Source organism: Xenia sp. Carnegie-2017, unplaced genomic scaffold (genome assembly GCF_021976095.1).
Source record: "Xenia sp. Carnegie-2017 unplaced genomic scaffold, XeniaSp_v1 HiC_scaffold_2, whole genome shotgun sequence".
Classification (NCBI taxonomy): domain Eukaryota; kingdom Metazoa; phylum Cnidaria; class Anthozoa; order Malacalcyonacea; family Xeniidae; genus Xenia; species Xenia sp. Carnegie-2017.
In genome coordinates this window covers 795,844-821,869 of record NW_025813482.1, presented here as the reverse complement: position 1 = coordinate 821,869, position 26,026 = coordinate 795,844, and the positions used below count along the sequence as shown (strand labels likewise).

General features: G+C 33.3%; 2 protein-coding genes across 3 annotated transcripts; one reads left to right on the top strand and one right to left on the bottom strand.

Moving 5' to 3' along the window:
• The first annotated feature begins 306 nt into the window (after window positions 1-306).
• LOC124439942 lies at window positions 307-7,572 on the top strand. The gene is made up of 4 exons (XM_046990242.1): window positions 307-400; window positions 2,173-3,052; window positions 4,382-4,755; window positions 5,005-7,572. Exons 2-4 carry the CDS (start codon window positions 2,180-2,182, stop codon window positions 5,645-5,647), a joined length of 1,890 nt encoding a protein of 629 aa, XP_046846198.1. The 5' UTR covers window positions 307-400; window positions 2,173-2,179; the 3' UTR covers window positions 5,648-7,572.
• Window positions 7,573-13,696: 6,124 nt separating this feature from the next.
• On the bottom strand, window positions 13,697-25,953 carry LOC124439943. 2 transcript variants are annotated; one of them, XM_046990244.1, is made up of 8 exons: window positions 25,784-25,953; window positions 22,953-23,111; window positions 19,682-19,911; window positions 19,155-19,263; window positions 18,406-18,453; window positions 16,119-16,309; window positions 14,308-14,644; window positions 13,697-13,953 (listed from the first exon to the last, which is right to left on the bottom strand). In XM_046990244.1, the coding sequence occupies exons 5-8, from the start codon at window positions 18,416-18,418 to the stop codon at window positions 13,907-13,909; spliced, it is 588 nt and encodes a 195-aa protein (XP_046846200.1). In that variant the 5' UTR covers window positions 18,419-18,453; window positions 19,155-19,263; window positions 19,682-19,911; window positions 22,953-23,111; window positions 25,784-25,953; the 3' UTR covers window positions 13,697-13,906. The 2 variants fall into 2 exon arrangements, with proteins under 2 accessions (XP_046846200.1, XP_046846201.1); XM_046990245.1 differs by lacking the exons at window positions 18,406-18,453; window positions 19,155-19,263; window positions 19,682-19,911; window positions 22,953-23,111; window positions 25,784-25,953 and adding an exon at window positions 17,611-17,982.
• Window positions 25,954-26,026: the final 73 nt, after the last annotated feature.

The following is a 26,026-nucleotide window of genomic DNA, read 5'->3' as shown; positions in this document are numbered from 1 at the left end:
GCAAAACACATCTGAGCTCAACCAATCAAAACAATCTAAGCATTCAATCAGTCAAAGAGAATTTATAACTCGATCATGAATACATTTTCGAGGAAAAATTAAAATGTTTATCTTTTTTTGCATTATTGTTATTTTATAAAAGAAATAAAAGATTTTTTCGTGTTGTGAGAACACACAGCCTCGGAGACGTTTGTGAGAATTCTCAAACATGTGCAACCCTCGACCTTCAGTCTCGGGCTTGCACTGATCTGCTCTCGAGTTCTCCCGAAGGTCTTCTCGGTCGGTTTGCATAAGCCTGTATATATTCTGTGCTTCCGCAAACACAGTGAACACTACACATCTTTTATTTCTTAAATTTTTTATAAACAAGTCTTGAAAGGCATCAATAATTAGTTCATTGGTAAGTGAAAGTCACTGTCAAAGTTTTATTTTTCTTCTCATTGTTGTTGTAATGTTGTATCGTTTCTTTGATATGAATCACGAAAACCTAACTTTACAGTGAACGATTTGCTGTTACTGTATACTACTATTAAACCTATGTGTTCCTTACTATTGTATTATTTCTTTTCGCATTTTATAAGTGGAGGCAAACAAATTTGAAATCAGAATTTGCCATTGAAGTCAGACTTGTATTTGCAAATTAAAATTGCTTACATGATTACATCGTTGGTAAAATTAGACTTGACCAACCTGCCATCCATTAGCCATAGATGAGTTAGATTGTTTATTTTATTTCGTTGCCACTGTTGTCTAAAAGCACTCGACCAAATATGCCTGCCAGGAAACGTAAACAATCCAACTCCTAACAATTAATTTCCTTGTTTTAATATATTTTAATGACTCTTGATGGCATTTCATTTACTTAACATAAAAAAACACTCGTTTATCACATAACAGAGCATACGTAGCGTACCTAAGTCATATACTTTATTTGCAGGCTGATTACGTTTTGGTTGTGCTCGGAATATCTCGCTTGAGTAGTTTTGAAAGAAATTTTAATTGTGATTTACAATACCACTTTTATTCTTGAATGTTATTAAATCTGGCATTAAATTTTTTTGCCCAATGACCAATAGCCTAGCCAGTCTACAAGTTTTGCATGGTCCTATTATGTAAATTTTAGAACATCTTGAATCTAGGTTTTTTAATGGTGAATTAACACAGAAAAATTAACATAAATTATGACTGAATAAGCAGCTGGGTGGGTAACACCACTGTCTGCAACTATAGCTGTTCAAAAAGTGTTACATTTGTAAACAAAATTTCTTCAAATCATGTCTTTGAACTGTCCAGTGCAAGAATGCTTCTTTAGGAAATGTTATATATATTTAAGAATTTTATTCATTTAATTGAGTACATACATTGATGATATAATGTGAGGAAGTGCATATTAAACCTTAAATTCTAAAATACAACAATGTTTTGTCAAACGAAGTAATAGGTAAAAATAATACATCATTTTAATCTGCTTTAAAATTTATATTACAAAGTTTGTACCAGATAATATCTGCAACTTTCAAGCAAGTCTGGGTATTATTAAACCCCTATTTTAAAAAGACAACAATGTTCTTGGTCAATCTTAAGTAATCACAATGTTTTTTTAAGGGGGGTGCTCTAGTTTAGATTCGATTTTGGTGGATTTTGCTGTAGCATGTCAGACTTATGTACGTTAAAGTCTGTTACCTTTCGTGATTGGGAGATTTTTAGAAGTGTGTGCCATTAAGCACTACCACAATTTTTTTTACTTAACTTCCAGCTATATTATTAATTTGCAGGAAAATCTGCACCCCTCCGTTCCTTTATGTGATAATAATATCATATGTAGATAAAACTTACACAATATTTTGCTGTGGTTTTATTTTTAAATCACAATGTTTTTAACATGCAAACAAGTCAAGACCCAACCCAGCTGTTGATAATTCAGCCCTTACCATTTTTAAAAAATTCTGTGCTGAAAATTTTAAAAAAGATATTTGAATAATTATCTTACCACATTTTCTCTGTTCTTAAATTAAATTTCAACTGTGATTACTCTAAGTACAAACTCTTGTTATACTCAGCAGATTTAAGTTCTTACTAGTTAATCGTACATTAGTTACAACTGATATTGTACATATCCCTTTTGGCAGCATTCACATTATTGTTTTCTTATTATTATATATTTTATTTTAGCATAAATATGAAAGACATTGACGTCATATCAGCATCAGATATAAGCCTCCAAGGAGAGCAACATGGTGTAGAATCTGGCAGTTTGCAAGAGAAATGTCCTGCTTTTAAAGATGGGTGCCCATTTACAACTCTTGAAGAGCAGGCCTTGAAAGATGTGCTTGAAAAGTGTCCCGAATTTACAAATGGCTGTCCATTTAAGGAAGCAAAGACTCTTTCTGATGTTTACAATAAGTTGTCCCAGGTTCCACATTCAGCTGGTGATGAGGATAAAGTATCTGATCAGAAGTTGGTGAAAATGTTCAAGAGTATGCATGGAATTTCTGAAAATCTTGAAGAAAAGATGGGAAACTGTCCTGTGTTTCATAAGGATCAAGGCTGTCCATTCAAAAGTGTTCTAACACAGGATGGGAAACATCTTGTTGAACCCGCAGAGTCTGTTATTTCCTCGGAGTCTATTACCCCTTCTGAGTGTGTTACCTTTTCCAAGTCTGTTACGCCGTCAGACTCTGTTACTACCTCAGATTCAGGGATTCCCTCGGAGTCCATTGTTCCTTCAGGTTTGGTTACCACCCCAGAGGCCGTTATTTCCTTGAAGTTTTCTGAACGGTCTTCCAGTGATGATCTCATACCTCTTCAGTCATCTGAAGCGAACATCATGATAACTGAAGTAAACAATGTGCAAGAAACTTGCCCAGCATTTAAACATTCCTGTCCTTTTTCCACTGCAACTACTCGCACCTTACGCTCCTTTCAAAGTGCTTCGAAATGTCCGGAATTCAAAGAAGCATGCCCGTTTAAAGATTGTAAAATTGTAAACGACATTTATGGAAAGCTTGAAGAGATTCCAGATCTTGAAACGGAGAATGGAAGTCATAGTGAGGTAAGTTTTATTAATGAGCCTTAGTACGTATACAACGATATTTTGGCAAGCTTTTGTAATGTTGACTTTTATGTCGGTCAATTCAGAAATGTCTAAATGAACAACAATTTGGTCAGTCATTGAAGAATTCTTATTGCATACCTAACAAAAAGTTACAAGGTTGACATGTCCTAACATCTGTTAAATGCAGCAGTGGTGAGCCAGCCCGTAACTTATGTCGGTTGGTGTGAATTTTAGATCATTAGTTTCATTCATTTCTTAAGAAATTTGTTGCTTTTACAGGGAATGAACAAACTTGGGCTGTCTCGTCCCCACTCCTCATGCGCTTGTTTAAAAAGAAATAACTTTCAATTAAGCAAAATTAATTACTACATTCAAACAGGGCTTATTTCATCTCACCTTACGCCATCACCACGCTGCACTTCAATACCTTATGTAAACGTTTTAATATAGCAATTTTTTAGTGACTTCTTTTTAAAGGCTAGGTCTTCTTTTTATAAACAAGCGCTAGGGGATGAGGCAAGCCACTCTGTAAACGCACTAGTTAGACCCACCCATACAATGTTGTATATGCAATTTTTTACAAAATTTGGTCTGATGAGCTTAAATGAGAAAACACACTCCAAAACAACATCTTGTAAAATCAAGATTCGAGTTCTAACAACAAGAGATAAGAATTAAGTTGGGCTTTCACTTTTGCCTTACAATATTTAATATCTTTCATTTATGGTAGAACGGTTTCTATATAAACATTCATATGTAGCTAGTTTATATTACTTTGAACGACATTGTGACATTTTCATTGGTTTTCACGTTTATTATATGTCTTTTAGGTGGAAAAATTCCTGTGTGCATACGCAATTCAGCCAAGCGATCAGTTTTTACTTTAAAAATATCTTTCATCGGAGTATGTTCAGTGCGCTTTTCTTAAAATCTTTTATGGTTATTGTCAGAGCTAAACGTTTTTGTTGTTCGGCGTGGGTGTATTTTTGCTAAACGGGTAGTAAATAACGTATGAGTTATGTGCTCTGGATAACAAAGTGATTTTCGAAAGCATCATTCAAATTATAAATATCTATTATTGAAGTAAAATCTACTACGTTCTTTTTATTATATTTGGCAAATATTTTAAAATCATGTTTTATGTCGCTGTCTTACATTTTGAACTTTTCACTGCAAAAAGATTGTTTATGTGCAAAAAAGATTGTTGACAATTAAATTCTGTTTGACCCAGCTAAGCTTCAATTTAGTATTTCTGGCGCAACTAATGCTCTTTTCAAGCAGAAAAAATTAACATTCATTCGTGCTAACGATTTTTATTATGCGTAGTTGATTAAAAGCTTGAAGTTACTTCACAATATGTGCGTTGAGCTGGAGAAGCAAATTGGTGAATGTCCTGTTTTCAATACCCAAACTGGATGCCCTTTCAAGACTATATGCGGTGATGGCAAGCTTATGATCACTCATATTGAAGAAAATACAACGACCAGTGTGATTAAAGAAGTGAGTCTTGAGGTGAGACAAGAATTGGAAGATGAGCTGGTGTCTTCAATGGGTATCGTACTTCATCATGAACTGGAAGTGAAGACAATGAGGAAACATCGTCAAACCACTAAGGCGCCCTTCATCAAAGCCATCATGAAAGGCAAACTTGACGTTGATAGCTACAAACTGTTCATGTATAATATGTACTTCCTTTACAAGTACGTTCTTGTGTATTTTTCCCCCGTTTTTTTTGTACAGCGAACTTATCTACTTCAGTCTGTAGATTTAATATATAAAAAACACTAATATGGTAAAATGAGATCTGGATGTCCAAAGAAGTAGCAAAATAAGCACAATTCAGATTAAACTGATGGATGCACTTATACATGCCACATATAAGTCAGGCAGTAGGTGATATATGAATAAACAAATTTTATTTCATTTTCCCGTTATATTTTCATATATAGAGTAATGGAAGAGGAAGGCGATCGTCATCGAGAAGATCCAAAAGTAAAACACGTGTATTTTCCAAAGGAGTTGCGAAGAACACCAGAAATCATCAAAGATTTGGAATACTACTACGGAAGCGATTGGAAGGGTAAAATGAAACCAATGACAACGATAAGGAAGTACATAGCACGCCTTCGTCAGCTAGGTGACGAAGAGCCCATGCTTTTACTGGCGCATCAATTTACTCGATATTTAGGTGACATGGAAGGCGGTCAAATAATGAAGAAGATTGTTAGGAAAACGTTTCAACTGACTGGCTCTAATGGCGTTTGCTTCTATGAATTTGCAAACATTCCTAACCTCAGCGATTTTAAGAAAGTGTATCGTACACATTTTGACTCGTTGAATCTTGGTAAAAAGGACGCGGACCGTATGGTTGAGGAATCGTTAAAGTCGTTTGATTTTCATATCGAATTTTTCGCCGAACTTGCTTGCGTTTGTAATATGGATTCCGATCAGGAAAGCAAAGTAAAAAGCGCCCCACTGCCAGAACAAAGGTCTCTTGTCAAGAAGAAAGAAGCTACGAACGTTTTATTTGTTATGTCTCTTGGGTTAACTGTGGCATTTTTTGCTGTTTTCTACTCTTTTCTTTTGGGATGAGCCTATAATTCTTGAACTTAAGATATGAAAGTGAATGCTCTGGTTTTTCATTGATAATTTAAGCCTAGCCAAAGGTTGGACCAATAAAGTAAATATATCTGGAATGCTAACTCCTATAGTTTTGTCCTATGATTGGCTGAAGCCAAACTACATTTAAAATTTGTGAAACTTCCCCCCCCCCCTGAAATAGTGCGTGTTTTTTTCGGCGGACGATGTTTGTTTTGCTTCTTGCCGGTAGAAAAATGTGGAAAAAATTATTTGGTGTCTGTTTTTTCTCACATTTGTGTTTTAAATTTGCATCTAACAGAACAAGTTCATGCCACAGCAAGATATTTTCCTGGAGAAACATATTCAGTAAGAATTGAGGACGATCGATCGACAAACTAGTACAAGTCTACAAGACGGAACTGAATGTTAAAAAATATGAATGCGATATAAAACATATTTGAATATTTATAGCATTTTATACAACTTTTTGTGTATGATTCATGGCTTTTTACGTTTAAATAATGCTCCAGTGATGTATTTTGTTTCATGACCCACAATTTTCCTTGTTTATTTCATTATTGTTTTCGTATCAACTTCCAAGCTTATCGGCCTGCTGTGATAAGCATTGTTTTTATTTTCTGTTTCTCTCATTATTTGCTTTACACAGACAGAATAAAAAAGGAGCGTGGCGTATTTGAAATATGTTCTTCATTTTTATGCATATATATATCAATAAAATAGCTTTTTAACAACTCTTTTTCCGAAGATCTTTCACGTTTCTTTTTGACACTAAGCTGTTTGTTTATTTGCAGTATGTGTATTTTCATGGCATAAAAATTCTTCTAAAAAACACATTTTTCCCTTCGGCAAATTGGTCATTTTTACGAAAGCTTATAGCCTTGTGTATTTAACAGGTGTAAAGCATAACCTACATTTTTTTATAACCTTACATTTTCTCCTTGAAAATTAAACTCTTTTTGAGAAGTCCTAATGAAAACTTTATGCTGTCGCTGACGTCATCTAAGAGAGGCTGGTTTGTTTTTCTTTTAACAATATTTACGTCAATTTTTAAATGCATTTTTCTCAATCCCAGAAAGTTAAATCGTTTCGAAACTTTCCTAACAGATGTATTTTACATTGTTTTAACTATTTCTTGAGGTTTGAAATCTTGAATTTAGCCAGAACTTTCAATAACATAGAAAAAGCAGTAAAAAACGCGCGGTTTTTCAGAACGTCAATGCGTATTGTCGTGTTTTTTCCACATTTTTGCCTTGTTTGCTATGGAAATATCAAATTTGGTTATCATGCTTTTGATAGCAATTGCTTTTAGGTGATATAATTGGGGTTTTCGTGCCAAAATTATCTAGTCAAAACAGAAACAATTTTAATAAAAATCTTTTATAAAGTACTGGGTCTACCTACAACAATAGCTTCAATATTGGCTTCAATTTCCTCCCCTGAGTTGGCATTTCAGATATATTTACTTCAATGGGTTGGACCCAGTAAAGTTATCGTATTCAATGCTTGATAATTCGTAATATATATTGAAAATGTTAGTTTTTGAATGCATAATGAACTCAAAAAACTAGCAGTTGCCGTGATGGATTGCCAAAAAAACCAAATAGTTCTAAGAAGAACTTTATTCAAAAACTGTTGGTGTTTTGGTTATCAAACAGTTCTTTTTAGAAACTTTGGTTATTTTGGACATCCATCATGGCAATTGCTTGTATAAAAACAATTTTCGATTTGCCACCACGACAATGACTCTGATGAACTCCATCCGTGCCCTAACCTTTCTGCTAACCTTTAACGATTTGTTGATAACAAAGAGAACTTATTGCTGATAAAGTTCGAATCGGGTGATAATATGAATGACTTTGTATTGATTCGACAGCAATTATCAAATTAAACTTTTGTTACCTTTTTTTCGTGATTAATCCTTGCATTCTCCTTGCCTCATATGCTTTTTATAGTATTCTTATGTTTATACATTATTTGTCTTCAAATGCGTAGTAGCCAATGTAAATGGTCAAAAATTACAGAGTTTTGGCCTCTTACCGATCCATGGTAATTGCGCTTTTCAAAGCATTATTCAAATTTGTCACCACGACAAAGTATCTCTTTCTGGGGCGAAACTAGAACATTAAGTGGGGGAGGTAGGGGGTAGGTGTTTGAAGAATTTCATATATTCAGCTCTGCTTGACTGATTTGGCATGTTGGCGATTATAATTTCAATTGGAATAGGCAGGGCTGAGTTGAATGTATGAATATTCACACACCCCTTCCTACTTAACGTTTGAGTTTCGCCCCTGCTCTCTCATTATGTTCACATGTATTATAAACTCTTTTTACCCTCTGTTCTCTAGATAACTTTATTTGCTATGTATCTTTCATGATCTGCTATGTTCTCAAAATTCTCTTCCCACTCCTCGCATAACGGAGTGTGCATGTATACATCAGCAGTAGGGGTATAGCTACATCATAAAAATGACGGGTAGTTAAACAAATGAAGTGATAAGCGTTAAGATTTTTCTGGATGAAAGAACTGTAATCTAAGCCAATGTTCACCTAAAGTACCTGCATGCTCAGTACAATCCAATACGTGAAAAAACTTAATGTCGTTAATCCATTAAACTAAGATAAATTTTGAATAATAAGTTACAGGGGCAGTTTGGACAGATTTCTTCTTTTTTTACAGGTAGACCCAGTCGTTTTATAAAAAATTTAAAAACTAACATTTTTATAATAGTCAAACTTATTAATTTAAAGTAAAATTGGCCTGAAGTCTAATAACAACCTATGAAAAGAAAATATTTTTAGTTCTATATTAAGAACATTAATCTTTCTCGAATCGTCCTTATTTCTTGCGTATTGTGATTCTCTATGAAAATATCTGGTTGTAGAGAAAAATTTGCTATAAAACGACAGCAAATGGCTAATTATGTTTCGTTATATGACTTTGCGCCCAACTTTGGACGTTTTGCGATTGCAAAAGCGGCCATAAATAGACAACAATATTCATCTCGATTGAGCATAATGCACTGTTTTTTTCCAAAGTTCTAGATTTTTGCTTGTTTTCCAGCTCAAAGCAGGTCTGTAGCTCTTTTTGATTAAATTGTGTAATTGTAGCTTCTTCTTCACGTCTATTTCTCTGAATTCCATAATCAGTGTTGTTTACTGTAATAGTGTAAAGATCTAAAGTAAGCTTGCAAAATACCTGAGATACTTTAAAAAATTCCGATTTTCCCACTTTCGCTCCCAGACTCTTAAGAGAGTGATTAGCCAATGCCATTGAAATCAATATATTCCGTGGGCAAAAAAAAACACTACTCAAATGCATCAGCGTCAATCCTGTCTTAATTGGGGGGGGCATACTCAGATATTCTGCTATGCCTGGCTAATTTCTTTTTAAAACAATTTCATTTTCAAAAGAAATCAGCCTGGCATAACTGAATATATGAATATGGTCCCCCCTCCAATTATTTCAGGATTGACGACCATACTCAAATGTACCACTCAGAGGGCCCATGTCAACACATCTTATAAATTAGAGAATATAGATTAGACAAAGTTATGAATAATAGCCTTTCTCAAAGAGTAGCCTTTCCTTTATATTTTTGAGCTCATTCAAAAACGTAGTTCTGTAGCAGATCGACGTTATAGTAAAAAGCTTTTAGAACAGTTGGAATGCTACTAAATTTAAAAGGATGGTATTTTTTTCAACCATCAATTGAAGAAATTGAAAATTCTAGCATTTTGTTCATTGTTTTTCTTTAAAAATCTATTCAACTTTTACGGTGCATTATGGGCATTTTTTTAATATGGCGGCTAGACAGACTGAAATTTCATACATAGTCTTTTAAATTAAACTGATAAACAGAGTAAAAAATAAAAAGTTTGATATTAAGATGGCTGTGTGCGTGTCTATACTAAATAAATTGAAATTTATATTTACAAAAGTGGAAAAGTTGAATTAACTTTAAATATATTGAAAATATTAAAAAATTTACATCAAAATTTACTATAACTTTGAATGGATGTAGTTACAAATTCCAGCCCCTGTGTAGCTAAAGCTATCCCTTTAAGAACACTTGAATTTGGTTTGGGTAGATAGAGAACATCATTGTTGCTCCCATGTTTGTAAATGTAGATCGTCCAGGTTGGTATAGTCCTGAGAAAGACTGTTTTTGTTGTTGTTGACTGACGTTTCGACATTTACTTTATTGTTGCTACCGCTATCATCCGTTTTTATTCCAGAAACTAGCAATAGGTAAAAGTGAACTTTATAAAACGCAAAAAGGTTCCCTAAATACCTGCAAACGATTTTAAAATTTTAATGCCAGTTTGCTTCATGTATCATTTATTTCAAGATAGTTGCGTAAAGTTACACTCAAATCGGGGCGGATCTAGGGTATGTCAAACCAGTCACGCGACTGATGTTTATAGTTCAAGAATTATATTTGTCAAATTTAATGATTACAGTTTTTTGTGATCATTAAATTCCCGTCATTCCAGGATTTCATTTTTATACATGAAAACTTATATAAATACCACCTTAGTAAACAGATCAGTGGATTTTAACATATATTGAATTATATTAACTGGCTGACTAATAAGCGAGGAGGCTCGACTGTCTCGACTGATAACGGAGTTCAAGAACGCTTATTTAGGCCATCCCATTGGTCAATAGCCAGATCAGTTGACGATATGGAATAATCTCGACCGATAAGCGGGGTGCCGGTCCGATAAGGGAGTCCAATTGCTATCGTATAATTAGTTCATTTAAATTTTCGTCTTACTGTGATTGATTTGACCGATTTCGACTGATTAGCAACTGAAATAACATAGTCAAGCCCACAGTCTGAATTGAATGTTTAATCGTTTCATAGTAACTTTCTAAAGCATGGTAGAAACTACAATCAGATGGAATTTAGGGAAATCTTTTACAAATTCATATATTGACATGAATGCTGCTGTGAATTTTTTCAAAAGGGTGAAAAATTTATGAATGAATTGTAAATGCTTGGCAAAGACGATATCGCGAGAGACATTTCAGTCATTGATTTTCAAAAGCAAGCCATCATTGTTTAGAGTTTTCGTAGCAGAAGTTTACATCCAAAATCGTAAGTAAAGGAAAAGTGAAGTGCATACATGAATGTAAATATCGAAGTCAATTTATGCGAATATGTGATGCGATTCATGTCAATGTGGCGTATGGTAAGCAGGTTGATGCTTCTAAAATTGTTATTGCCGAAGGACTTTTGGCTTTGATTTCTTTAATGTTTGGGAATCTTGGCCGTTATATGGCAGCCAAATTCTGCATTCCTTCAAATATATTTCAATGGGCAAAAAATCTGTAGCCATAAGGCGCCATACTATTCTTTACTTTATTATAAACAAATGTTTGGGGCTTTTCAGTTTATGATCATTGATCATTCAATCATTGGAGAGTTATACTACACATTGTTCAAGATTTGAGAAAACTAATATTGATTAAATGAGAAGTTGTTTACTATAACCGGTGATTATGAGTCTTTCTGATCCATGAAGCTTTTCATTTTGATAATTTGACTGGAATGGTGTTAAACCTGAGTATTTCACATACATGAAATGTTGTCCATGTCACATATCTTCCCCCTTTTCTAACTGAACACCTCATGTAGAGATGTCAAGGTGTGCTGATCTACGGATCATACCCGATTGTTTGCCAGAAATTCCTGAGGGGTATTGATGTATTAAAAGTATTTTCTATAAAACAAAATTGTGTTCCTAGGTATGCAGATAAACCATGAAATTTGGCAAAACAGCAAAGTATTTTTCATGATCACTAGGTAATTTTTCTGATGATCATTATAATTTCTAAACTAAATTATTTCAGATTTACATTTAAACGAGCTTTGATCATATGAAAAGATATTTATCATAACCAGTAAGCATGACACATGAACCAATTTTAACATTCATGTAATTATATGATTAAAGACATGTTAGTTACATTCTGCTTATATTGGCAAATACAATGCTACTGGTATTTGCTATTCAGCACACCTTGCATAAACTTACAAAAGATAGTCTAGTGAAAGGCCTAATAAACATTAATGGCATTAAGCTGTCCTTAATCGCAAATTTTTACTCGCATAATCTTTGTTTAATCTTTGGCAGAAAAAAATTTGAGTTTTTTCTCAAAAGGTGAATTTCCTGGAACTGTATATGGAGATGGATAAAAGGTTACAATAAACTTGCATGGTTTGAAATGTGAGCTATTCCACATCTATGAAGTGTCCCTTGTAGTACTTCATTTCGAACTCAACTCATTACATAGAGTTGTGAATAGGGGTCTCTACGGGGGTCTATGCCTGACAAATTGGTAGAATTTTTTAAAGATTATATCTTTTTGGAATAGCATTATTGTAAATTAAATTTTATGTTCCTAGGCATGCTAATGAGCCTAAATATTTGGCTAAACATTCAAGTATTGTTCATTTCAGTTTTTTTGAAAAAAACTTAAGCAAAATGTGCTGTTTTTACGCAAAAACGATGCCCACAAAATATATTTTGTATTGCTCTAAAGCGCTGAAAATGTCATTTCCAAGACTTTGAAATTCAAAATTTCCCTGGAGAGAATGCCTCAGAACCCCCTTAGATGCGGAACACTTCCAGCTTCCATGACTGATGTTTGAAAAATCCTAGATCCGCCTCTGTTTACAGGGTGTATAAAAAAGGAGCCAAATAATTCTCTAATATAAGATGCGCGTAGAATAAGCCAAAAGTTTGCGGTTTCAAAAACAGGACGTTCTCTGGTACAGCTGATGAGTTTTTAAAATTCTAGAAGTTTTACTAAAAATCCGTTGTTAAAAGTCCTTCAAAATAGGCCTTACGAACGAAAAATAGAAACTCATCTAAAGAAAATTTAATTCAACAGAGTCAAAATATGGTCTGTGTTGTAGAAGCTATCAAATTTTCAAGAGCCAATTCACAAAGGTGTAAATGTTGTAATAAAACTTAAGGTGAAATGCAAAAACGCAAAAAAAATCCATGTTTCAAAGATATTGCGTTTATTAACGCTTGCCCAACGAAATACCTTTAAATTTGTCAGCTTGTACAACACAGCTCAAATTTTTGCTTAGTCCGCTCGCGTCTTGTTTTATACAACTTTTTCCAAGAGTCAGCTTTTTCATACAGGCTGTAGGATTACTTTATCATTATACCCATCTGGCTGGCGCATAATATAGATGTTCATAAGATCTTATCAGAGGAATGCTTATTTTACATTCATCTGATGTATGTATCTCAGTCAGGATAATTAACTATAGTGTTAGCAAAAATCAATTAAATGGAAGCGTTCCAGGTGAAAATGAACTCTCTTAAGCTTGTTAGTAACCCTGAGCTAATACACTCTCCTTAATCTCTCAACTTCTCCGAAAATGTACTTGCATTTTATCACATTCTTTTCATTCATAAGGGATATAAGCTCCCAGGTATCATCATGATATATCATCCGTTGATAAATCATGCTCTGTATCAGTATCAGTTTTTCCAACCCATTTCTTTTTCTCTTCATGAGAACATGTTCTGTAATATATTTGGGTTCAGCAATGTCTGCTCTTAGATCATTTGTTGCATGTGCACGTGTTTATAAAATCTAGCTGGAGGTATTTTTTCTCTTCTCAAATCTTATTTTTCAACTTGAAGCATGGTCGAATCTCTCTTCATACGTTTAGGCTATGATTTTTGTTTATCTCTTGTACACTCTCTAATCCTGCTGTATTTATTGTATGAGTTTGTTATAAGAGAAAAAAGTGGCAAATTGATAAAAACTTCCACCAAAAATTAAGGCACTGAAAATGTATTTTACCTTTCAAAGTATTGCTAATAAAAAAATTCACGTATGTAATTAAAGAAATGAAAACTCAATATGTCGTCATAAAGAAATTGTCTTGTCAGGTGATAAATAATGCTTGAATGGGGTGGTTGTTGTGATCTGGAAAAAATGTTGCTTAAAAAAGTAGAAAATATAACTTCGACTTCATGCAACTCTGCTGATCATGATGTTGATACCAATTGACGAGCTTATTTTTATTCTTTAAGCGAATAATATTACTCTTAAATAATCATAGCAACAACTACGTAAAAACATCTTTAGTATTTGATTCCAAACGAGGTATTCAATTTAGCAGCTAAAATTTTCATTCCTAAGTCTGAGTCCGCTGATGTTGCTATGCAACATATCACATTCACGCGATAAATAAGATTTTTCTTTTCCTGGGCACATCATCGCACATAAATAGCCAACACATCGGAGTCTCCAGAGAACGAACCTATATTACAACATTATCAAGTATTAAGCTAGCTATGACATGGATATTTTACCTGTTTTGTGTAAAAAAAGAAGACTAGTAATAACTTATATATCACATGTGTTCAATAGGAAGCATTTATAAGGCTCAAATAATAAAAAAATCAAATTTTCATAAATGTCTCCCTCTTTTACCATTTGTAGGACTAACTCACTATAGAATATTCGTTTGTACGCACCAAACATATTTTAACCCTGAACTGATTTATTTGCAGCAACTATAGCTATCGGAGGAAAAGTCGATTAAAGATCAAATTGCCAGACAGAGTATTAAAAAAATATCATAAAACAAAAATACAAAATGTCGGTAACTTACTCTTTTTATTGTAATTATCGCGTCGTCCAACCTTGCTGTAAATGAATGATGTTCCAGAAAATCGCTTTTCCCAGTCGCATTCTATGGTGTTTCCAATGCTTAACCATCCATCATCAACAGAACATTCTGTGTAGTAGTGATTAATATGAAAATCACGACATCTCTCTTCCCAACAAGGACCTTCGATTGTAAAGTAGTTAAATGTAGACGATGTTATATCATGCCATGGTGATTGCACGAGGTTGTTTTTTGTAAACCAGTTCAAGTAGTTGCTATGTTCACTCTTGAACTTTAGGACCAACTGTTCCAAACCTTTTTTGTATAGCACAAAACGTACCTTATTGAAGATAAAAAAAATATCCATATACCTTTTATCTGCTATACTGTTTACAATGCCATTTGAGGATTTATCTGATCTACATGAGCATTTACATTTTATGATGTCAAAAATTATCAAATAAGATATCATCATAACTGGTAATTTTGAAAGTATCTATAGCTATGTACGTTTTAGTAAATAACTAAAAAGTTTGTTAAATAAACTAATCTTGATATTGATTAACACGACGACAAATGTTAAATGCGCCTTTAAAGTAAACCACAATTTTTTTTCAAAAAAGACATGTTTCGACATCTCCTGATGCCATCGTCAGTATGTATAAATAATTACAAATGTAGTGGTAGTATGATACAGTAATAATAATATTAATCCATAAATATGAATAAGCTATAACATTAATGAAGAAGCGAGATAAATTAAAGAGCAGTGTTTTTACGAACTTAATATACTGTTAAATCAGACAAACTTGAACGTTAAAATCAGGCTAGTTTTGTTAATGTGAAGTGCCTCTCTGATTTTAAGGGCAAATGAGGTTTCTGCATTGTCGATAATTTTGAAACAAGGGTGTGAATAGTTGGTTTTAAATGAATGAGATTTATGGAGATGTCGGTAAATATGAAATTTTCTGTCTGTTGTGACATGATTTTCTAGTGGATAACTGACGTGACGTTTTCGCAATGTATTAGGAATTTTAATAGGATCACTTCATTATGCATTATGTAGAGAGAAAGTCAAAAGCGTGAGTCAAATTTTGAAGGCATTTATACTTAGCATTTATTAACGTCTTTGGAAGAGCAATAGCATAATAACCATTAACATTAACACTCAGCAAAATGTCAATAACAATATATGTTCGGAATTGGATTGTTATATAACCGTCAATATAGCATCACTATTTATCCGTACGGTATCTGCCATTTAAAGATAGACTTCAGAAAGTTTTTTAAATGCACGAACTAAAATTAGTCGGTCTTCGCCGTGTTTTGCGTCATTTTCTCTGGTTTATGAGTTTAAGAAAACGGAACAAATCTGGTTTAAATACGCCCACAATAGAGACGACTTTCTTGGTAGAAATACGAAATTGCACTTTACAACGTCATATGATATTTTTCGACACCTTAAATGATATAACATAGCATAATGAGCGAGGAACTTGTTTTGACATTATATTTCTACATGTTCTACGCATTGATATTTACTTTTATGTTATTTGTATGTTCTTGACAATGAGAACAATACTATTAGTACAGCATCTGCAATGTTGCAGCCTTGTCACAAATGTGTCACGCTGATATCAGCGTTGTATTTGCGTGAAAGGTACGAGTGATTGTAGTCTGGTCAGCTGCCTTCACTATAATTTAAGTAACCAGGATGTTCCACTTCGTGGAACCCTCATATGTCGAAATCGACGGAGTCCATTATTAGTACAGCAACTCACTATTGAATTAATTTGTTACTATTATAATATTACCTCGTTTGGTTGAACTTTGCCCCAATTAATCGGTGAGACAATTCGATTTTTGTAATATTTCTTGTATGAATTGAGTTTATTTAGAGCTTCTAAGCTGGCTTCTTCTGATGGTGTTTCCTGCTTCCAAAATTTACCAATAGCATGTGTCCGTTGGTTTTCTCCAGAAACGACCTTGAAAGTCATTGTGAATCCTGACAGAATACATTGTTTTTAGTTGGTTTGAAAATAATACTAAAATTGAAAATTTTTACTTCTATAAGTAGCTTTTACAAGTTCATGCACTGAAATCAGTTAACACTAACAGTCAGTATAGTATGAACATTATTGAACTCTGAAGGATATGATGACTTTTCGAATAACGAATTGAGATGTAATCGCAAAGTAGTGTGTGGATTTGCTCTTTTTGAATGATGAAAACTATGGGGTACTCCTTTCATTAGATAAGCATGCAAGAGTAGCGCTAGCCGCTGGTATAGTTTGTAAGGAGTAAATAAAGTTTGTAAGCTAACATTATCTGTATTACTCTGTTAAGCTTAGTTTTCATTTGCAACACAAGCACAAGCGATAAAAAAAAGCAAAACATATTCTTTAGAAGTCAGAGAAAATAAAAAAGGCATTATATTTTCAATTTGTTTTTGTTCTACGTTAAGGCCGATTTGCTTATGTCGAGCTGCTGAGCTTATGCTTATGCTTATGCCTATGCTGATGATTGTGTTGGTCGCTTCATTGTATTCTTATGAATTTTTTTGTGTTGTTTGTCCTTATGCTTATGTTGCTGGTAAAAACCTGGCTTTAAGCCTGATTTTTACAAGTATAGCATACGAACAAGCAAAGACAAAAGAAAATTCAAAAAAATGCAGTGATGCCTCAGTCACAAGCATAAGCACAGACAAATCAACTTGACGCAAGTGTTCGGTGAAACAAAAGCAAATTGAAAATAATTTTTTTTCATTTTCCCCCAGCCTCTGAAGAATATAACTACGTTCCTTTTTTTACTTGTTTGTGCTTAGGTTTCTTGTAAAAACCAGGTTTTCGCTGCAAATTATAAAAGTAGGAAAAGCATTCGTGACGAAATGTTATTTTTAGTTTTTGACTCCAAATCTGTTTTATTTGTCATGATATCAAAATAACCGTGCGACCATTTTTCTCTTTCCAGCCTTTCCCTGGCTGGAAACATATTGAAAGTCATGTCACCAGGAATAAACAAATATCCGACTTAACACACACAGTGCCTATATAACTAGTCACAATTATTGGAGAAGGTTGAGCACGATATCAGGAATTATTCAAACCCATATTAATGATAAGTTGAAAAAACTCCAGTACTTTTTTGATCGAGATTAGTTGCCAGCATGCACACGTCTGGCAAAGGTTGAATTCTTATGTGGTGGGGGGGAGGTATCTAGGATTTTTATCGACAGGTTTACATTAATCTATTTTAGGGATAATACTGACATTGTTTTACAAGTGCAACATTCAAAACGATACAAACCTACGCATGACCAATTTGATTCTTTCCCGCCTACGCTAGGCTATGAAAGATCAATGCTATCAATGTCTCGAATTACGACTGAGTCAAACAACCCGATCATTCACTTGAGGTTATCTTCTTCCCCTTCATGTCATTTTGAACATTCCCTTTGTGATATATTTTTTCAATAGCGGAAAATCGAAATTTATGTGCTACATTTAACGGTTGGATGAGACAATTCAGATCAATCTGTATATTATTCAATTTTATAGCTTTCTTATCTATTGATGAAGTTTAACAAGCTCAATCGACCACCCGCTTATAGGTTTATGACCGGTTGGATTCCGGCAAACTGTCACGTGGAAGCCAATCAAGTTGCGTTTTGACCAGCTTACATTCTAGTACAAGGTTGTTCTCCTTTTACTGAAGTCTTACATCACAGGCCTTGCAGTTATAATTACAGTACACACACACGGCAGCATACCGAGCTCACGCTCATATTACTTTCTCCTAAAAGTGGTAATATTGTATATTTGGATAAAAAAGGTTAACTGATAACATTAAGTCATTGAAAATGGAACAGGTCTATAAAAACCTATTAATCCTGTTCTGAATCTGCTACTGTCACGCGGCGACGAACGTGAACTATGTATAATCTTTCGATCAATAACGCATTTACTCATTCTCGGGAGTTACTTCTAAGGATACAGTTCAATGCATTCACTCTCATGTGACGCACTCTCTACCAATGAAACGGTTGGGAAAATGGACAATAGTAAAAAAGAAAACAATTTAACGCAAAGCGTATATAAGTACCTCCTGACTTCATGTCACAAAATACTGGAAAAACATTCTTGCTATAGCCTAAAGTAAAACAATATTTTGATTATATTGTATGCGAAGACAGGGAAAATAAGCACTTATTCAGGGTAGATTTTTTGAAAAATGTTTAAATTTTGAATTGTAACAAAAAATTCTAACAACAAATAAATAAGTTTAAAATGCATCTATTTTGACAGCGGACTATTTTCTAATTGTTTTTATAAGAAAATAAATTAGTGATTGATTTATACTATATTTTTTCTCTGTCTAGACGTTTAGTTGAGACGTTTAATCCAGGTGATTGGGTAAATATAGTCACATGGCTTTCTAGCCACCATTTTTGTTCCAAAAGCGCAAAATGTAACCATTTTTTTTACAGGAGAAATAAATCATAAAAAATGTTTACATTGATTTTATGTTTTGTTTTAGTAGCAATAATCAAAGCGACGAACATTATAAATCTGCAAAAACAGTATTAAATGCAAAAGTAGTTGCAAAGGCGTATAGATTACATCCACTGCAATAAATGCATTTTCTATTGTTATAACATCTATAACCAACTAAATTCCAAAGTTAGCGATCACTGTCTATTCGTGAATAAAAAAACACAACAGAAAATTTTTGCCTTTCCCCCATTTTTGGTCTACATTTGTTGGCTTTTGGTACACGAATAACAGACGTTAGGCAATTTTGCTTCCAGTGTCCCATCTCTTTCGTATGTATATGATTCTGGTATTTATCACCTGAAATTTGATCTATAGATATCCACTAGATTCCGTTAGAACGACAATTTTCTGGTCTTTGTATGAATATATCATAGCACGACTTTCCAGGTACATCAATGGAGCCATACTGACATATTCAAAAAAAGAAACTTATTAGCTGCGAACAGGAAAATGCTTGAGAACAAGTTGTCAATGAAGTTAATGAAAACTCCAGCTTAACTTCAAATATTAAATATGTCTGAGAAAAATTTAGGGCTTTTAATTCAAATTACATTCACAACAATTTTTAAACTAAGTAGTAATGTTATATGACCCATCGAAAAATTTTCAGGGGGCTTACTAGGTATAAGTTGTAAAACACTGCTTCACTTCAGAATTTCCTCGATCTGACTGTTATCAATACTCTTAACGCAAAGCACTTTATTGTCTATGATGATGTAATATTATATTACTAAGGACAAAAACTGATCAAACTGCAGCTTCAAAATCTTCAGTTGCACATAAAAGATCACGTTAATATTAAAAAAGCTGTGGTAATTTCTTACTGCTTGCTTTGGCCTCGACAGAGTGTAATGATCAAAATATTCATCTTTAACAAGATGGTAGGGATTTTCTGAATGTACGCCAGGAAGTAATTCACAGGCTTCCCCTAATTGATGGTTTTCTCCTCTTATGTTTACAGAACGACAGCAATCTTCTTGTAAACAGTGAAAAAAGCATTCAGGAAATGTGGGACCTTTTACTTTCCTGATAGCTGTAACATTGAGACGAAGGCCTTCAAGAGGAAACAATAATAATTTATTCCACAATAATGATAAAATCAATATGGAATTACTTCATGGTCTTTCAAATGCATATGTGATTTTCAGAACAAATTAAGATTAAAAGATTTCAAACAAGATTGATAAATGAAATCGAAAAAAATTTTTTGTTTTCTTTCATTTCAAAAATTGGAATTTAGAATTTAAACCTCTGCATAGTTTTAAATTTTTTGGTGAAATCTTGTTTCACTGAATGTGCTGTGGAAGTTGCAGAAATTTGTTTTCCTATAACTTAATGCATGCAATACCAAAAAAATCACTTCTTTGATTCATAATTTGATCGAGCATTTGGATCACTAAACTTTGCTAAATTATTTATCAGAAACTAAATACCTCATATGACAACAGTTACTTGATAAGAACATGAAGAAATATCAAGACGCATAAAATTTCATATCAGTTATAATTGAGCAAATATGTAAAAATTAAAACTGCTTTCTTATTTAATTTGTCGTAGATTTGAGCACGTCGAATTTTTTCTCACCTATACCGCTAACATCTTCAAATAAGTATCACGTCTGCAAGTTTCAACGTAGAAAACCCAATTTTACCCGTATTTCACTTAATGTTCAACTTACATATTTTCACTTCAATTTTGTGCACTGCAGCAAAATATTATATAGTATACCTCACGGATTTTTAATGATCTAGTTGTCTAGTTATAAACTTTTTAATAGCAAGATCTAAACAGCAGCCTCATTAAAACTAAACTTAGTACAATATTTAATTTTTGTCTTCTGTTTACTGGCCGCACTCCCACTCAATTTGCACCAGATAAATGAAACATTGCAACTGAAATTTTTACTTTAAATAATAATTTTTTCTTTATAATACAGTCAAACCTGTATTAAGCGGACACCCTCGGGGAATGGACTGGTGTCCGCTTAACAGAGGTTCTCGTTACCAGGCCTCTCCCGATCTTTTTGATTTTTCTATATTATTTGTATGTCTTTTCAAATGTTATTCTGGCAGTTCTTTTTGTTCTATTTTAAACCGACTTGTCTTATCGCAATGTAATAATCTTTTGTTCAAAACACTTTAAAAACTCATAATGAACAATTAGCTGTATATGTATTCCACATTACTTGCAATTATAGTAAATACTTGATGACGTGTTGAGGGTATAAGTCGACACGTTCTGCTGTTCAATGATGAATAATTTTTTCAACAACATGGAATTTTCAAAAAATTCGTCATAGTCTTTATTACCAGAATTTATTTTCATAATATTGTCTTGGTCAGTACATATTACGAGGAAGAGAGACTTTGTTGTGCTTTTTAACAAAAACATTAATTTTGTCTTGAAAAGTGTATTTGCTATAGTAAATAACAACTATAACCAAAATATATTTCTTTATAGTTTTATTTGTTGTTCTAAAAGTCGTACTTTAGCAGTAATAATTCGTACATTTAAACCTAATTGAAGTGTGGTATGTGTAAGGAAATATTATCTTATCCGCATCTTTTTAGAAAAAAATTGCAGAATGAAGTACCGAATTTTGGCAGCTGATCCAAATTTTCAAATTGAAACATTGGACAACTTTTTTGTAGAATTCTTTTTTTGAGGAAAACTTCGTGCAGTTTTACATTATTGTAAATTGAAGGATCTTGCATGTGCAATTAGCTATTTTGATGATTAAATAAAAGTTTGTTTCACTCCTTCTTTCTCAGTGTTGCCTAATGCCAACATCAAGCAAACCTTCCAAAACTCTACGATCAAGACAGTTAGGGAAATAAAGGGTTTTTATGACAAAACACCACATCATACGTCCAGCCCACGCTTGTCAAAAAGCTTCCCAATTTAGTGCCAGGTAACGGGGCTTACGAGCCTGTTATGTTAGTTCGCAGAAGAAAGTTGCAATCCAGTACAGATGCGGCATTCAACAAGTGTTCTTTGTCAATAGCAAATAGGGAGTTTTTGCAAGAGTACGACTACGAGAACGAGTACGAAATTTTACCGTGTAAGAGAATGGCACAAGGAAGGTTGTTGTCGTTATCGCTTCGTCAAAATTTTGCTTTAGTTGTAAACAACAGAACGAGCCTTTTTATTGTGTAAAACACCGACGTTTGCGAAGCAGCTACGGCTTTATTTGTCAATAATGATATCAAAGAATCGATAATACTGGTTTTGCGAGAATATAGGACTCTTTAGACTGAAAAATTTTCACTATTTTAAGTTTTATGTACGATATATTTGCACTATTTTATTGTTTGTTTACCTTTCACTTTGCGTACGAAATACATGAAAGTTTTGCAGGTCATATTTACCTTTTTAATGTACATCTGCGCTCAAAAAGGGTTCTAAATTAAAGCCTGGATGCTCGAAAATAGTACTGTAAACTAATTTCTTACAGAATAAAGAAATATACCTACTTTCTTTGCTTAAAAAGACATCGTAGTCGCGACTACGAATTTTTTACAAAACATCGTACTCAGATTGATGACGGCTACGTGTTTTTGTTGTCGCAACAATGTTTTCGCGCCATAATGACGCAAATCGTACTCGTAGTCGTACTCGTAGGCTCTGCTAAAACACCCTATTATTTGTTGTCGCAACTGTTCAGAGGTGGAAATACAATTGTTAAAGGAAGTAAAAAATTAGGGTGAAATCAAGAGGATTTCTTTCTTCTCGTACTTTAAAAAATAAATCTGTTAAAATATGGAATTGACGAAAAATACTTTGCGTGTAAGCAAAAAAAACTCCTCTAATATTTAGTAACTTTCATCCTTCTCATAAAACCAACTTTTAAAACATTTTTCTTTGATATTTATTTTAAGAAATATGTCAAATTCAAAATATCATTAAAACTTGAAAAGTTTGTTGAAATTTATTTAGCAATATATTGTTTTGTCCAGTTAAACCCAAGCAAGTTTGGCTTCATTGTGCACGTATGGAAATGAAAATATAATTTGCGTCTTCTTCGAAAAAATTCATACAACAGTTATGAAGCAGCAAATTTTAGCATCTGAACCATGCAGTTCTTAAAATGCATACCTTGGCCAATTTTTCGGTATAATTCTTTTCTGTAAAAAACTTCGTCCAATTTTACTTCAGCAAATAGAAGATAGATGATAATACTAATCGATGAAACAATTGTACTTTTCATGATGCATATGCTATGGCATAATATGATCTCTTTTGAACATGCTCTTCCTGAAAATATGAATTAAATTATGAGCGCATTTACCTTATTTTTTACATGTTTATAACGCAGCCAAAATGTTACTAATTTTTTTGTTTGCAACGTGTCTTATTTTTTCCCATGGCAACCATTTTCATCAAAAACTCAGGACATTAGCTAACTGTGCGGAATAACATAATTTTTGCAACCTGTAATTTAGTTACTGACTGTTTTGTATGTCAAACTATAAATTAAGTCGCTTGAGTATGTTGTTACTTACTTTTGTCGGACTCGGACAGTCGTTGGGATGATGGTAGAGAATGTGGAAAAACTTAATTTAGCTGTTTGCAATTATGCAGAAATAAAAGGCATACAAAATTACGTATTTGCATACGTCGTATAATTGTACATTGACTTTAACATCTGCCTTACAATAATATACATATGTTGGGTATATAGCTACAAAGTGCAAAAAAAACAGAGTCAAAACTTAACAGACGGTCGTGTATTTGATGTTTTGACGTTTAAATTTTTACATAGTCCAATGATGTATGTTTTTCATTGTATAACAATGAGGAAAAAACGAGTTTTCCTCAAACAAAGCTTTCAAATTAAAATTGCATTTTATATAGTTAGGATTGTATACAACTGTTGAATATGGTTTTAAGTACGATAAAATTCAGAGAAAAATCCGCCGTTTCATTTGCTGTTGCTTGAAACTGCAGAGAAACCTAAATAATTGCATTCAATTGCCATGCAGCGGCATGAAAAAATGTTGTTCATTTATGATTATTATGAAATGATAAACATATTGCGCATTTAATAAAAATGACAAGTTTTCTAAAATAACACGTTTCAACATCTCATGATGCCATCTTTAGTATAATAAGGAGTATTATGTATGTGATGAATACATGTAAGAGTAATATGATACTGTATGTGATACAATTTATACACTTATGAATAGATTGTTATATTGCAATGAAATAGTGGTTACAATTAATGATGAAAGTATTTACAAGCTGAATATAGTGGTAAAAAGAAAAAATAGGACGTTGAGATTAGGATTAGTTTTGTTAATGTGAAGTTTCTTTCAACAAGACCTAAAAAACATTACGGCTAGTTTTGTTAATGTGGAGTGGCTTTCAACAAGACCTAAAGGACATTACGGTTAGTTTTGTTAATGTGAAATGGCTTTCAACAAGACCTAAAGAACATCACATCTATTTTAATACGCAGCTCGTTCCCACTACACTTCAACAAAACTGTCAAACGATATCTCCATGACAAAACAAATACTAACTGCAAAGCCAACACGAAAACATCCGATATAACAACCACGACCACCAACAGCGAACAGTCCATAAAAGTCTTTACTTTAAGCTACCGTACATCGACATCATTCACGACATACACAACGCAGACTTAAAACATCATCAAACGCTTCTGCACTGACATTAACATCCGACTAATTTTCACTTCCTTCAAAATCAAAAACTACTTTTTACTCAAAGATCCTATCCCTGATTCTATTAAATCCTTGGTGATATACCAATTCGATTGTGCGGGATGTAATTCCCGATACATTAATTGGTGAAACTTCCCGTCACTTATCCACCAGAATCAGGGAACACACCACAACTGACAAAAACTCTCATATCTTTTGACACCTTTTAAAATGACCATCATGCAAAACAAACTTTTCACCCTCTTGCTTTAAAATCATCGACACTGCAGATACGACATAAAAATTTAAGCGTAAAACAGAATATTAAATACACAAAGCATGTTAATAGACGTACTGTATACTGCTGTCAGTTTTTCAAGTACCAATACTTAAAAGCATTTTATTACTTAAACAGGACTTTTATATGACTTGGAAAGACCGTCATTTAATAAAATTGACAATATTAACCTGTAGATGTCAGTTTAGACCATAAAATTTTTTGCACTGAAGCCATTTAACTACATCAACTGAACTTGATGGGAAAAAGAGAATTTCAACACGTATTGAAAGAGCTCGCATTATATACAAACAATACAATTAAAACCAAAATACCAAATACTTTTATGTAAAGAATACTACATGCAGATTGCCCCACATACATTTGACTTAGTGGTCTAGAATATTTATCGTATAGGCAATGATGTGTATATTAAAGAAATTTTACTGTTAAGCTGGACAGAAAATTTTACTGTAAATACACATTAAACAACTTACAAGATTAATAAATGTGTCAAGGAGTAGACTAGTGTTTTAAAGGTACATCTCACGATCATTTGTCACCGTGCATCTAAAACATTTTTTAGTATAAGAAGATAGTCGGAGACTCAGCTAGGACTAAAAAATGACCTTTTCGTTCTCCCTTCACCACAGAAAAGGCTTTAAAGTGGATTTATGATCTTTGATATTTGTAGAATAAGGCTAAATAATTTGTCAAGTCAAAAAGTGGGGTCAGTGATGAGACAATGGGTCTGTTTTTAATGTATACTCTTGTATACGAAAAGAAAAGGGCTATTTCGGCCCCGAAAATGGAGCCAAAATATTGACCCCAGAACGGCACCATAATTTAGGGCCGATTTTGGCTAGTTAATCAGGGGCCTAATTTGGCCCCGTTTTTTTTTTTTCCAATTTCACCCAAAAACGTAGCTGAAACAGCACCAGGTAAGAGGACAAATTTAACTTCATCGCGAGTTATTTTACCTCTTTTGTGTGAAATTCAGCTCTAGACAGAATAACCAATTCAGCCCTCGTTATCTCTTCACATCGGCCATTGCTCAAAAGCAGCCCCGTGCCCAGGTCGGAAAGAAATGAAATTAATGAAAGTTTGCAATCAACAAGACTTGTATAGTATACATAAGCACATAAGTATTTGACATCTTCATTAAAACATTTTACATGCATATATTTTCATTTCACTCAAATTAAACTTCTCAAAAAAAGAAG